The sequence below is a fragment of the Polypterus senegalus genome, chromosome 6 (assembly GCF_016835505.1).
Source record: "Polypterus senegalus isolate Bchr_013 chromosome 6, ASM1683550v1, whole genome shotgun sequence".
NCBI classification, from domain to species: domain Eukaryota; kingdom Metazoa; phylum Chordata; class Cladistia; order Polypteriformes; family Polypteridae; genus Polypterus; species Polypterus senegalus.
The window spans coordinates 161,606,886-161,622,611 of record NC_053159.1 but is presented as its reverse complement, the minus strand read 5'-3'; the positions used below and the strand labels follow the sequence as shown (position 1 = coordinate 161,622,611).

At 39.9% G+C, this 15,726-nt stretch overlaps 1 protein-coding gene across 2 annotated transcripts in view; it reads left to right on the top strand.

Annotated features, from left to right (window-relative positions):
• LOC120531752 (activin receptor type-1C) overlaps window positions 1-5,845 on the top strand; it is a 216,895-nt gene extending 211,050 nt beyond the window's left edge. For both annotated transcript variants that reach the window (XM_039757443.1, XM_039757442.1), the window contains one exon: window positions 5,497-5,845. In XM_039757443.1, coding sequence (XP_039613377.1) covers window positions 5,497-5,669 — 173 coding nt within the window. In that variant the 3' untranslated portion in view covers window positions 5,670-5,845. The remainder of the gene's footprint in view (window positions 1-5,496) is intronic.
• The last annotated feature ends 9,881 nt before the right edge of the window (window positions 5,846-15,726 follow it).

Below are 15,726 nucleotides of genomic sequence, written 5' to 3'. Positions count from 1 at the left end.
AAAAATGTGGTAACACATTAGTTTAGGTACTGCAAAGTGCATTTGTTCCTCATTTAGTCTTATGTAACAAGACCTTAACTAAGGCTTCTGTTAGTCTTCATTATGGTTATAAGGCATCAGATAAGTGGTTATTTATCTTTGTGACGTGTGGCATTTGATATGCTGATGAAATTAAAGGATTCACAAGTCTTATATAGAACTATGCAATATCAAGAGACACATGTCTCATTTAAGCTACCTCTGACTGCTCCAAAGTGAAGTTTGCACATTGCACATTGCGCAGATGAATATCCACTTTACTGGTGCTGTGTAAGTGTCATTAGCACCAGAAGAAGCCTTTGTTAAGGTCTCATTACATAAGACTTAAGGAGCAACAAATGCATTTTTGCAGTACCTAAACATATGTGTTACCAAAAATTCTTCCATGATTTAGAGAAAATTTGGCCCTCCATATCTCCACCCTAAACCACATCAGATCTTTTAGATTTTGATTGGTGTTACTCATATCATCGTTCTTCTTTACCAACTAGCTGCCCGTCTGAAAAAAATCGAATTGTTTGATTTCTGAGTCAATAAAAATGGAAGCAATCATTTCACACTTCTATTTCAAATGCATATTGTGTGACAATGCCGGACCCCCAAAGACTCCCTCTTCCAACATGGGAGTCTGTGGAACCAACACCGTCAGTAGTTACGACCAAGATAAGCCGACTTGAGGACAATACACTGATGATGCCAGAGGATGATGGAAAAAGTGCTCAAGTGCCTTTATTAAAAGCAAAGTCAAAACACAAGTAAAACCAACAAAAGTGCCAATGGTGCAGTGCTGAAAAATAAAGCACATAAATAAATCCAGAAAATCCAGTGAAAAGTGAGAATAAAAAATAATCAATAAATAAATACATTAAAATCCAAGGTTAAAATGCAGTCTAACTTGTTCCAATCTCTATCCACCTAATTGTCCTGCGCCCTGGCTCACCAATTGCTCAAGTAGCTGGCGGAGACTCAGTAGCCACATGCTCCTTTCGGCCGACCTTCATCTTGGCTGCCTCCAGACATCACGGCCAGATCGTCCGAGATCGGCTCTCATCCCTTCTTCCTTCTCGCTCACATAGTGGCACCTCGGAAGCCTAATGAGTGGTCCAAGGTACAAACACATACTACTTAGAATACAACTGGCTATGGTACCTGTCGAAGACAGGGAATAGAATAGAATTACCGTATATATACTCGTGGATAGGTTCTCCCACAGATAAGCCGGGACTTGATTTTACTGTATAATTTCTGGTATTTTATAACGTTGGTCGTATAAGTCGAATGCGGAAAATGTTAGAAAATGACATGACTTTGTCATACATGACCAATACAGTGGAACCTCGGTTCATGACCATAATTCGTTCCAAAACTCTGGTCGTAAACCGATTTGGTCGTGAACCGAACTAATTTCCCCCATAGGATTGAATGTAAATACAATTAATCCGTTCCAGACCATACAAACTGTATGTAAATATATTTTTTTAAAGATGTTTAACCACATATATAGTTAACTAGCAAAATACCTGTGCTTCGCAGCGGCGAAGTACTGCCTTAAAATTTTTATTAAGAAGAAAATTAAACCTTTTTAAACTGAGGGAAAATATACCAATAATTATTTGTTAAGGATCTCTTTGTATACCACATTGTAAGTTCGGCCCTCCGGTTGTAATATGACCAAGCTGTGCGCTGAGCTTACTCTTGAGCATGCAATGTACAGTTGGCCATGTGAACAGTAATCTTGTCTCAAATCTCACAGCTTGGATTGCTGCTGTCATAATCGGTTTGAGTTTCATGGTTTGTTTCAATTACGACAGTATTTGTAGGACTTGTGTTGAAGAGACATTCGGCATCTGTCAAGCATTGAAAGTATACAACTGGTTTCATCGATAACTTCACATCCAGCTTTTGAGAGTTTAAACACCCATAAACATCAAAGTGTCCACTACTGAAATCGTCACCTGTCAATCTAAGATGTTTAAGAGACATTGGCGGTTGTCAAAAGGTGTAAAATATTTGGCCATTTCGGTACACTTGAAAGCGACAACCAAACAATTCACCGGCAGCCATCAACTCACATGCAGATGCATAGGTGAAGGGCTTAAGCATTTCACTCTTCTAGTGCTCCTGTGTAGAATAATTATCTCCTGTACTGTCATCAGTGCACACGTTGGACCTGTCCCAGTCATTCAATACATAAGACATAATGTTCCTCCAGAGTGAGCCTGATATGGCCGTGCAATATGTAACACAGAGAATGGAAAAGGTAGGTGTCATCTCTGGGCATGGAAACCACTCGGTAAGTGACAGTTTTTTGATCGATGGTGATCACCTCGATAGACATGTTAATGGGGGTACGGTTGGAATGATAAAGGAAATGGGTACCTGAACAATGTAAATTAAGTCTAAAATTCCTACACAATAACTATAATGGTAATAAATGAACAATAAAACAGCGGAGAAGCCGTGGATTAAATAAAAAGGCTGTAGTTATCAGCATGGTACCATGAATCAAGGAAGCGAAGCAAGGAAGGGAATGTAGAGACTGGAGCGACAGACGGCCTTATATAGGCAGGCAGCCGACAACGGGAGGTGTTGGGATGGGGACCCAACGCCTCACACGTGACCGAGCTGCAGGCTATGGACATATATATGTACGTAAGTAGGATTCAGTTAGCGTTGGGAACCCGCTGCACAAATTTCTTGAAGATGGGCCCATAAGTAACAAAGACCGTTGAAAAGTTCAATATGGCGGCCGACAGTGGCATCATACCACCGAAATAAGTACCAAATTTCAGCCTTCTACCTACACGGGAAGTTGGAGAATTAGTGATGAGTGAGTGAGTGAGTCAGTCAGTCAGTGAGGGCTTTGCCTTTTATTAGTATAGATTATACCATAGAATGCACAATGTAATAGTAACTAAATGTAAAAACACTGAATAACACTGAGAAAACCTTGAACAACAGAGAAAACTAACACTGCAAGAATTCGTGCTGTAGCTCTACGAACCACTTGGTAAAAACACTTTTTTAATGAGTTTTAAGCACAGGAAAAGAAAATTAACATTTCAAAAATCCGTAATTTAATAAACAACCAAGAAAAGTAACATTGCAACAATGCACGCTACGAACTGATCGTTGTAAACAGAAGTGAAGTGGAGGTTAAAATCCAATAGAAAAAAGTCTTCTTTAAATACAAGATTAAAACAATGCTCGGATCTGTCTCTTTAAAAGCAAGCCTTATGCGTCCAGCTGTCTCTCTCTCTCGCGCATGCGTGTGTGTGTGTGTGTGTGTTTGTCTGTCTCTCTCTCGCGTGTGTGTGTCTCTCTCGCGTGCCATTGTGTGTGTGTGTGTGTGTCTCTCGTGAGCGCGTGCGTCTTTGTGTGTGTGTCTCTCTCGCGTGCACACGTCTGTCTGTGTGTGTATGTCTCTTTCTCTCTCTCTGCACAGGGAATGCATAGGGAGAGACTGAACACTTGCGGAAATCATCGGCGCACACAAACCGAAAGGGAAACTGGCTTGTTCGTATACCGAGTCTGTGGTCGTGAACAGATGCAAAAGTTTGGCGAACTTTTTGGTCGTAAACCGAGGTTCCACTGTATACATTTGAAATATAGACATTAAATTTTCTTCATTAATCAAAAAATTCTTTTCAGATGGGCACCTAGCTGCTAAAGAATAACTATAACACGAGTAACACGTACCAAAATGTGAAAGATCTGGGGCCTCATGCATAACACCGTGCGTAGAATTCACACTAAAATATGTTGTATGGACAAAAGCGGAAATGTGAGTACGCACAAAAAAATTCATAATAATTCATAGATGCATAAATCTGTGCGTTCCCAACTTCCACATTCTTCCATTACATAAATCCCGGTCAGTGTGAAAAGTAATGCACATGCACGTGCCTGCCACCACTCCCAAACTCCTCAAAGAATTACGCATCTTTGAATATGCAAATCAATATAAATAGCCCTTAAGCTCAGCGTTCTGTGAAAAGGCAATGGCAAAAGCACCAAGGAAGTAGAAGAATTTCAGCAAATGCCAAGTGGAGTCAAGGAAAAATGTACTATTTGTTGGTTTTAACTGTTGCATAAACAACAAAAGGAAGTTGATTGAGTTACATAAAGTGTCGGAGAAACTCGAAAGCTCAAGTTCACAAAGTCACACAGTGCCCGAAATAAAAAAGAAGTTATCTGTATAATGTAATAAACATATTTTATTGCATTTCATCTTAAAAATGATATCGTCATCATATGTAAATACGCGCTTTATAAAGTGGCTCACAAGTTTACAGTGAGGTGATTATACTAATAAGTACAAACAGTCCCACAAGGAGCATTGAATGGACTAATTGAGTGTGTTTATAGTTCTTGAGATGAAACTGTTTCTGAACCGCGAGGTCCATACAGGAAAGGCTCTGAAGCATTTGTCGTATGGGTGAAGTTCAAATAGACAGCATGGCTGAGGCAGCGCATGCTTGATGCTACCGATAATTCCCTTTCCGTTCAGCTGCTATAGAGCTGTGATTCCACACTCAGATACAGTGGGATACTCTGAGTGGTGCATTGACAGAAACAACGCTAAAGCAGCTATGGTATTTGGAATAGTTTGGCCAGTCCGTGGGCCATTATATTGTTACAGGTTAATTACAATCAGATGCCATAAACTAATAAACAATATGCGGTTGATTTCAGTGTATTTGATAAAGCCGTGTCAGGGATGTGAATCTAAAAACTAAAGGGAAACCACACTGGAACAAAATAACTGCTCTGATGCTGGGTGCCGCCAGTTTGGAAAACCGAACGGAGAACTTTCATGCAGCAAGCATTTAGCTGGCGTGAAAATGTGCGCGGCTTTACCCCAAGTTTAGGTTTTATGCATTGCGATGTGAGCGTGGAAGTGGGCTTGCGCAACATTTTTGTGCATACGCACCGTTTATACATGAGGCCCCTGGTGGGGTTTAGCATGGAAATATGCAGGGCCAAAGTTGCTCTAAAAGCACAAAAGAAATTTTTATACAATTTTCAGCAAGGCATAAATTGGCAACTGTGGACCAGTTAAAGAAGTTAAAGACATCTAAAGCAATTTAATGCATCTAGCATTACTAATACAGTAGTTTAAAAGTTATTACTTAAGAAACATTGTCATGTCATTGTCATGTTTTGAGAAGTAAAATTAGTGAAATGCTCCCTTTTTAATGCCTCCATATCTCAGAAACTAGAGAAAATACCAGCCTAAAATTTAGTGCATTAGTTTGAAGCAAATTGGAAATGGTTAGTTGGTTGGAATCTGTTGACTTCACATAGATTGAGCCAAATTATATATTTTAAGATTTTTTTAGCTAAAGCGTTTTAAGTCTTTCATCTATTCATCTATTGTTTATTCCGAAATATATCAGTCACAAGTCAGAAATAAATTCTGATAAGTAAATATATTTTTCTTTTTTTACTTTCTAGGCATTGCGGGTGATGGGAAAAATAATGCGAGAATGTTGGTATTCAAATGCAGCAGCGAGGCTCACAGCACTCCGCATCAAGAAGACGACCTCCCAGCTAAGTGTGACAAAAGATGTCAGACTGCAGAATGGAGCTCTGCACGTCTGATAAACAAAATGACTTTTAAGTATTGATTATTTATGCTACCTCAACTGTATTTAAGTGCCCAAAGCTCAAATCTATTAAAACTGCGATTGCCCAACTATTAGGCAACGCAGCTGTTGGATTGTAATTTTATTGTTACTGGGTAACCCACCGACATGTCTGATTGTACAGGATAATAGTATTAAACTGCACAACTTCTTCTTTATTCCGGAACATTGTTCTTCAAAAGGTAACGTGGAGACAAATGACTTAGCCTGTCTTTTTGTTATTATAGAATTTGTGGATATTTTATTTTATAACCAAAGTTCTGTCTGTCTGCAAGACACAAAACAGAATGGGTTGTCAATTGTAATACCGTATGCCTTAAAGTCACAGTTCATTCTAAGGCATACTTTGAAATTAACCATTTTCTAACATTTTATCATTTTTTTATATTTATACTATTCCAAAAGTGTATATTACTTATTTTCAAGAAATTGTTTACATAACAGAAATTAAGCTGGAGTTAAAGGCATAGTCAAACCATCTGCTTGTTCCTGTTAGAAGCCAAATCCTATTTCTGTGTTACTAATCCTTAAGATGCTAATAGTAATGCTGAAAGTGAAATATTTCAACAAATAGGCAGATAGTGTGATGTGTTGGCTAAGAAGAATTACCGGTACAATCCCTGCATCTGCCTCGCTGTTTGACCCTAAGCAATCCACTTCACCTGCCAGTGCTTCAGTTGTAAATAATATTGTGATCTTGGTTGCCATTGTGTCTGCCAATTGTTTTCTTTGTAATACATTTCCTAAAAAGCATAAAAAAACAAATAAAACCAGCATACATGAAAGATGTGAAAGAAAATGCAGGAAATAATGGTATTCAGAGCAAACAGAACCACCCCATGCCTTCATCCTGGAGTCAGCAGCTCTTCAGTACTCCTATAACTCTGTGAGCCTTCTCCAGCCGTTAGTCCCTGTTTTATGTAGCAGCCTTCGAATAGCACATGGCATGAGCACTAAAACACCACCACGCAACTTACCATTAACTTTAATGCTTTATTCAAACTTTCCGGCTGTGGGCTACAGTGTTTGAACAATTCTTGGTATATAAGAGAACTCCATTTGGGTGAATATTTTTGTTTTCTTCTCCATGCTGGGTCTATCCATTCGACCATCCTTCACATTGCTGAATTTGCTTTTTCCAGCGCAGGCACACAAAGTCCCATTAAGGTGCCTTATTTCAAAAGCTGTGTACTATATGTGCAAAAAAAAGGCCTGTACCCGTGAGCCAGTGGCACACTTCATTGACCCTCATAATGGCAGATGTTAGTTATGAGCTTTAATTTGGACAGGCATGGCTTCTCTGAGGAGTTGGCACACTCAAACTTGGTTTATAAGGGGTTTTCCTTAAAGTTTAAGTAATATGCAGTCCATATAAAATATAAGCCGCACATAAAGATGACCTGCAAGTGAACATCCTTCCTGCAATGACAACAGAAGCAAACCCAAACCCAGAGATGAACTCTAGAGACGCACAATTTATTCTGAGGTCTACAAGATTGTGTGTACTGGGGGATAATCTCAACCCCTTTTCTATAGACAGTGAGGCATGTTCAGTACACCTGCAGAAGGGAGTCCTTAGAGGGACCCTTAAGAGAACCACTTTGACTGGTTTTAATGCACTGGTCTTCTTGAACCCCCTAATCTTGTCATACTTGCTTCTTCTACTTGTTTTATGTTCTCTCAGCCTTTACCTTAAATGAAGTGTTCAGAACACATACAGCAGATTGGGAGCATGCACCCACCACACGACGAACCACCTGGATTGGGACCCAAGTGCAGCAGGTGACACCTCAACACCACACTGGAACAGCGGCTGGAGTGCCAATCCTACCACCAATCCTTAGGATTTCCCTGTAAATTGGAGGACCTGCTTGCAGGGCTGGAGGCAGATTAACATCAGGAGACCCCTTTAACCAGACCCCTGTCAATCATTAGTTCTTCCAAGAACTAATCAACCATGGTTTCCATCACCCTGGTTTTCATTACTTGTATTTGCTAATTATGGTTTTGGCCATTTCCCACCATTCAGGAGCATTGTTTACAATGGTGGCAAATTTATTGTAATTTTATTTACCTAAAAACTTTTACTTCATCAGTGTAGAATGCTACACCGAATCTTTTCCACCAGTCAACTGGTTCTCCTCTGTGATCCTCACTGTCCTTCTCAGATACCTCTCCACTAAGGGCAGCCATTCTCCATTCATGTGGAGAAAGCAAGCCATTCTTTCCAAGGAGAGACTCTCTCATTCTATATATGTCACACTTGACATTGAATGCTGCATTTTTGGACTGTTATCATAAGTACTGTAAGGGAGATTTCCACAAAAAGGCAGATTTTGATTGTTCTTTCCTTGTCTGCTTAGACTTCCTGACCTGTGATAGCTGACAAGAATGAGCTCTGGCTCATCGCGAATTATCAGGTTATGCAACAAGGGTCATCATACAGATTTGACCTGGGACCAAATACTCACCAATCAAATTCTGTTTAGGCTTGGCTGAGCTACACACTTCAACAGCCATACTCCTTCTTCACTCCTGTGCACTGTCATCCAGTCACCCACTCATTCTTATCATAAACATGTTAAATCAGTTCAAACTTGTGAAATATATACTTCCTCATAATGAGGAATCATCAAGCAGTTAGCAGGCAAGTTAGCTAGCAAAACTATCTACCAAAATATCTTAGGAGGAAATTCCACAACTAGAAACATTCTTTAAAAGATAAATGGACCAAACAATATGCCTTTGTAATGCCATCATTCTGAAATGCTCAGCCAACCTCTCTGATCTGTAATAAATGAAGCCACTATCAGAAAATAGCACAATGTAAGGTCCCACTATCTTTAGAAATATACCACCTTCAATGAGTATTATCCAGCACAGTCTGAGGACCACTGCAACAAATCAGAGGCCTTGAAATCAAACTACAATCACCGCCATTTACTAACTCAACACGAACAAGAACTCCGCTCTAAGATACCGGTGAAGCACAACAAAGCATTCCCTGGTGCTGAAACAATGGAAGAACGAGTTATACACATTTTCTTTGAACTTGCTTATGATAGATTGATGAATACAGTTCTTGAATTCCCAAAACAGATATGTCTGTCAGCTACAACTGTTGCTTGTCTTGGCAGAGAATATCAAAAATCAGGTGATAGATGTTGTCAGTCAGGCTGATCATATCACTGTAGTCACTAATGAATCATCAGACAACACAGACTTAACCCAATTGTGCTTTTATGTCCAACTAGCCATGGCGCCTGATGAAGATAGGTAATAGAATGATTTAAAAATATTTACTATCTCTTGCCCTGTGTGTACCTTTTTAGTGCCTTTCCTCTGTAGTTACACGGGCCTGAACTTCTCGCTCCCTTTGTTGAGCGTGTTCCCGCAAAGCCCGCTTCTCAGACTCTGTCATTATTTTTCGTCTCCTGTTCAGTTTTATACTTTCCCTCCTTGAAGGTGACTCTCTCATTGTGCGTCTTTACTCCTTCTTGTACGTCTCACACTTACATCACCAAAGGTTAGCTCAGACCAAACAGATTATTCTGGACTGGACCCACAAACCTTAGTGTTTTATTATACAGTAGATAGATATTTTGATGGAGCAAAATTTACAGAAGACATGTGGAGGTGTGGATGTGGCTGGAGGGACATGCCCCTGTAGTGCCACTTTTGTACCTCTTGTTTTGAAAGGGGAGCCTTCTCACTCCCTCATTTCTACGTGCTGGATTTATAACTGAAGGGGCAAGTGAATAATATAATTTCATTATATAAATTATCTTTCATGCCTTGCATGCCCCTTTTAAACTCTCTGCACATACCTTATTTTAAAGATGCTTGATGTTTCTACATAATTTTAATATAACTAAAAAAATGTGTTGGAGAATGGCTTGGGACAGGGCCAGCACCAGTGGAAACATCTGCCAGACAGTATCAGAAATTCTGAGGATGGTGGGGATATTTTGGTCGAAATGGAGCCATTATAACTACACAGGGGGAACTTTACTTTTAATTACAATAAACTATGCAGTAACAATGAATACACCATACTCAAATTTGATTTGGTATGATATTATAAAGTCAATCAGATTCCTTATTTAAATAATATTTCATTATGCTATTAATAGCCTGTGCTCAAACACAACAAAATGTGTGTACAATACCTTCGACATATTCCAAAGTTTACCAAACATAACTGAGTCAATGTACTGAAACCACCCAAGGTGTGGTGGATAAACGAATGGCACACAGACGTAAGCAGTGCTTAATCTTCTTTTGAAGTGCCATTTATTAGCTCTTTTCAGAAAGGGACCCAGATTAACTTCCAATGTCAACCTCCATAGACTCCCGTTGCTCTACTTAACACTTTCTCAGGGCGATCACTCCCTTTTCTGGGCTGTTTGTCTTCTCGTTCATTTCCAGTCGCACTGCTCAATGCAGTTCCTTTTATGCCTCATTGTCCTCTCAGGTCAGTGCTTATAAATATTAGTACAAAATAAACATGCGATACGGGGGCTATCTACAAGTATTATTCACTTACGGAACAAACAATACAGACTCAAAATGAATATAAAGACACCAGTAGGACCTATATAAATGTAAGTTTTGCCAAAACTAAACAAATTTAATTTTTATTCCATCATGCAGCATTGAAATATGGATCAAAATCTGTGTGAATTGATAGATAGATACTGAAGATAGATAGATAGATAGATAGATAGATAGATAGATAGATAGATAGATAGATAGATACTTTATTCATCCCAAGGGGAAATTCAGATACTCCAGCAGCAGCATACTGATACAAGAACAACATTAAATTAAAGAGTAATAAAAATGCAGGTAAAAACAGACAATAACTTTGTATAATGTTAACATTTACCCCATGGGTGGAATTGAAGAGTCGCATAGTGTGGGGGAGGAACGATCTCCTCAGTCTGTCGGTGGAGCAGGACGGTGACAGCAGTCTGTCGCTGAAGCTGCTCCTCTGCCTGGAGATGATCCTGTTCAGTGGATGCAGTGGATTCTCCATGATTGACAGGAACCTGCTCAGCGCCCGTCGCTCTACCACAGATGTCAAACTGTCCAGCTCCATGCCTACAATAGAGCCTGCCTTCCTCACCAGTTTGTCCAGGCGTGAGGCGTCCCTCTTCTTAATGCTGCCTCCCCAGCACACCACCGCATAGAAGAGGGTGCTCGCCACAACCGTCTGATAGAACATCTGCAGCATCTTATTGCAGATGTTGAAGGACGCCAGTCTTCTAAGGAAGTACAGTCGGCTCTGTCCTTGTTTACACAGAGCATCAGTATTGGCAGACCAGTCCAATTTATCATCCAGTCTGCACTCCCAGGTATTTATAGGTCTGTACCCTCTGCACACAGTCACCTATGATGATCATGGGGTCCATGAGGGGCCTGGGCCTCCTAAAATCCACCACCAGTTCCTTGGTTTTGCTGGTGTTCAGGTGTAAGTGGTTTGAGTCGCACCAGTTAACAAAGTCCTTGATTAGTTTCCTATACTCCTCCTCCTGCCCACTCCTGATGCAGCCCACAATAGCAGTGTCATCAGCGAACTTTTGCACATGGCAGGTCTCCGAGTTGTATTGGAAGTCCAATGTATATAGGCTGAACAGGACCAGAGAAAGTACAGTCCCCTGCGGCACTCCTGTGTTGCTGACCACAATGTCAGATCTACAGTTCCCAAGACGCACATGCTGAGGTCTGTCTGTAAGATAGTCCACTATCTATGCCACCAGGTACGAATCTACTTCCATCTCTGTCAGCTTGTCCCTAAGGAGCAGAGGTTGAATGGTGTTGAAGGCGCTAGAGAAGTTCAGAAACATAATTCTTACAGCACCACTGCCTCTGTCCAAGTAGGAGAGGGATTGGTGTAGCATATAGATGATGGCATCCTCCGCTCCCATCTTCTCCTGGTATATGAACTGCAGAGGGTCGAGGGCGTGGTGGACCTGTGGCCTCAGGTGGTGAAGCAGCAGCCACTCCATGGTCTTCATCACATGTGACGTCAGAGCGACAGGCCTGATATCATTCAGCTCACTAGGACGAGATACCTTTGGGACTGGAGTGATACAAAATGTTTTCCAAAGCCTCGGGACTCTCCCCTGTTCCAGGCTCAGGTTGAAGATGCGCTGTAGAGGACTCCCCAGCCCACAGGCCTTCAGCAGTAAACAGATATGGATGATGTTACATTAAATAAAAAATACAACAGTGCTATATAACGTCCATTAAATAAAAAATACAAAAGTGCTATATAAAATAGAAAGTTAAACCAGATAGATAGATAGATAGAAAGATAGAACTTTATTTGTTCTGAGGAGGAAATTGGCTTTTTACAGAAGCTGTTTAAATAAATAAATACATAAATAGATAGAGAGATAAATAAATACATAAACACACACACACATACACTTTGGTCTGTGGTCTGAACACACACTAAAATGACTATAAAGCAAGAAAATTAAAAAAAAAAGAAAAGTTCTGACACACTTGCGCTGCACTGAATACATGCTGTGTAAACTAGTACAAGCAAATGTTCAAAAATCCTTTCACCCAAAACTGAGTGAGTGGCACATTTTATTTGAGGGGCAATGCCTGCTTGTGCACCCCAAGGAGCCAAGTCTGCCTTGCAGCCAGCCTGCAGGCTGCTAATTGTTTAGTCCATTTATACAAAATACTTCGATAGATAATTGCATTAATTTTTTTCTTGTGCTGTCAAAGAAATGAGCAAAAAAAAGCATTTACTTGAGATGCCTGACTTTAAATTGCTTGGTGTTATAGCACTGTTGAAAAAATACTATTGCCACAGGCTGATGTCAAAGCTGCTGTAATAAATTTAATAATTTAAAAAGCGGTCAGATTTAATAGTACTCACATGTCAAGTTTTTAGTTTTCCATAGTGTAGGTAATACCAATGTAGAATTTTTTGCACTATAAAATATTAACACTACATCTCCGTAAGTAGTATATTAAAATGGCCATAGCTCTAAGGTTTTTTATCTTAATACATTTGTTTGCCATTTGGTGACAAACAACTCAGATTAATCAATAGATCATCACATAAATATGACTAAACATTTTATTTGTTGACAGCAGTGAAACTGATTGAGTACACTGCAGATCTGTACACTATGGAAACCATCCCATTGTTTAGACCCCATTTATTGTTTAAATAATTTGTCAGTGTCGGTTCTGTGGGTTTCTGAAGTTTGGATCTCCTTGCAGTTAACAATCCCTGCTGCTTTTTTTATAAATCTCTTTGTCAGAACTTCAGTTCAGGGTCCTCAGTAGCACTTGTTTACACTTCCTTATACTTCGCTTGAACCAGCATAATTGTGGTATTTACAGGAATATTAAAGATGCAGGAGGAAATGGGAGTCTTGTACACCATAAAACCGTGCCAACTCAAAAATAAAAATAGAATATTACAGGGTGAGTCAAAATTATGTTAACATTTGAATGGCGGAAACAATGTGTTCAGAAAACATACTTCATATGTGCAAGATGATTTACGGGAAGGTCTCAACCTGTTCGCCATCATTTTCAACACACAAAATCCAACGAGCAACAGTACCATTTAATGCCTGGACACACATTTCGTGGGGAATAATAGATACCACAGTCCGTATTCTGTCCTTCAGGTCATTAATATCACAAACTTTCCTGCTATACACTTGCTCCTTTATTTTACCCCATAACCAGAAATCACAGGGTGTTAAATCAGGGGAATGTGAAAGCCATTGCAATGGTCCACCATGACCTATCCATCAACCTGGAAAGGTGTGGTCGAGACTAAAATAATCCATTATTGTTAACATAATTTTGACTCACCCTGTATAAAAGCAATGACAGCCATAAAACCGTGGCAAGGGAAAGCATAAAAACAATGTCAAGCACGTATCCTTTTGCTTAATCACTATACAAGTAATTCCTGCTTATTTTTGTTATTTACTCGCCTTGTACAATTTCTTGTATTTGGAATTAGTTATTTTTCGCATACCCCTTGGGGACAGAGTGTAGGGTCAGCCATTGTACAGTGCCCTTAGTGCAATCGCAGGTTAAGGGCCTTGCGCAAGGCCCCAAAAGAGTAGAATCCCTTTCGGCAGATCATTAGCCTCAGAGCCACCACTCTGTCTTAAAGGAGCCAGATGATCAATATGGTGTTGGGGACGATGCTACAGTATGTTTACCAGATGGGACGGCACCACCAGTGTTTGTGTGTTACTGCCATTTTTGTGGGTAGCATTATTTGAACATTGAAATCAGACCACCATGCATTGGTAAAATATAATCAAGCAGTAGACAGTAAAAAGCTGATTTCAACAATGAGTAGAGGTATAAAGAACACATGTGTAACCAACGATTAACACTAAATAACCCATAAGGTGACACTGACCCAGAAGGGCAGCAACAGCCTCCAAAAATTCAGAGAAATTAATTTTTTTGGGTAACATTCTTGCAGTAGTGTTGGACTGGTGCTAAAATGTTGACTTCGGTATCGATACCAGCTTTCGGACCTCATTACCGATATCAAAGCAAATATCAAATAACTCCAACACAGCTGCTTTGTTTCTCGAGCCTACAAACACGCACACCTTCCTGCTCTTCGGCGCAGTTGTGGACCTCCCTGCTACAACATACTATACAAACCTTAAACCTTGGTATCTCTAGCACATTTATATAAATACTAGCCATAATACCTCCAGCTCCTTTCCTCTGTATTCGCATGTGTCTGAACCTCTCTTCACTGGTGCTGTCTCCCTCGAGCGCATTCCCGTAAAGCCGCCTTCTCCGATTCTGCCTTTACTGTCGAGCGCCTTTCTCGCTTGCTGCCTAGTTTTCTACTTCCCGTCTCTTAGTGGGCCTCCTATTCCTTTTCTCCTTCTCGTGTGGCTCACACTCATATTTCTTCATAAAGCCAAACTGACCAATCATATTTCCCTGAGAGACTGGACACACTCACAAACCACTTTATTTTATTCTATAGTAGATATACATTCAAAGAATGGGTTGGGGGGATTGTCCTCCTTAGTGACTCAAGCTAGATGTTTTTCCCTTGGAATTCTGATTGCTCAAATAAACAACAGTGTAAGGTGCCTCAAAACTACCATTTACTTCTGCTACCAAAATTCACAAAATGCTGGTACCATACTGTTTAACAAAAACTTTCTTAGGTACTTCTTCAGTCCTACTATACTGTACAGTCCTACACTGCAATGTTAGTGACTTTAGGTATGATAATGCAAAGAAGTAAGACTGGAGATGGCTATTGTTTCAAAGCCAAAATGACTTCTACAGTTTGCACTAATTTCAGTTTCAAACTAAATGATGAAGGAAAACCAGAAACAGATAAGGCTATTTGCTTACATTACTTCAAAAATATCACCGTTAAATGATCAGATAAGATCAACATGAGGACACACATAAAACACAACCACCTTTGCTCAGCTGACGCCCTCTGTTTCTTTTATCAGCCTCACTATCTACAACCAGGTACCTTAAGTCTTTTAAAATCTCTGATTTCAGATGGATAGATAAATACTTTATTTGTCCCCAAAGGAAAAATAAAAAAATAGAGAAATGTTGAGCTGCCAGGCTTTTAGCACATTCTCTCAAGTGGACTCACATCTCCCCAGTTATTTAGTAAGCTCTGCATGGTCAAGCCACCCAGCATATCATGAACCTCCTTCAGCATTACACCCCAGGATGTTCTTTGAGATCCGCTCAGTTAGATCTCCTTCTTGTTAGTCACACCAGGCTAAAGACACATGGGGATTCCAGTCCATTGCTGTAGGTGAGATTAGCAGAATCTATTGAATTGTTCAACTTAAAGATTTGTTCAGAGAGGCATTTGGGATTTTTTATATTGTCCTTGTATTTTATGTTGTTTTGATGTTTCATTTTATATCTACATTTATTTTCTTTCTATTTACTTTATATCTATACTGTACGTATTGTAGCACCGGAGCAGATCGCTGCAATGGATAGATTCTCTGCTCTTTACATGACCCTTTGA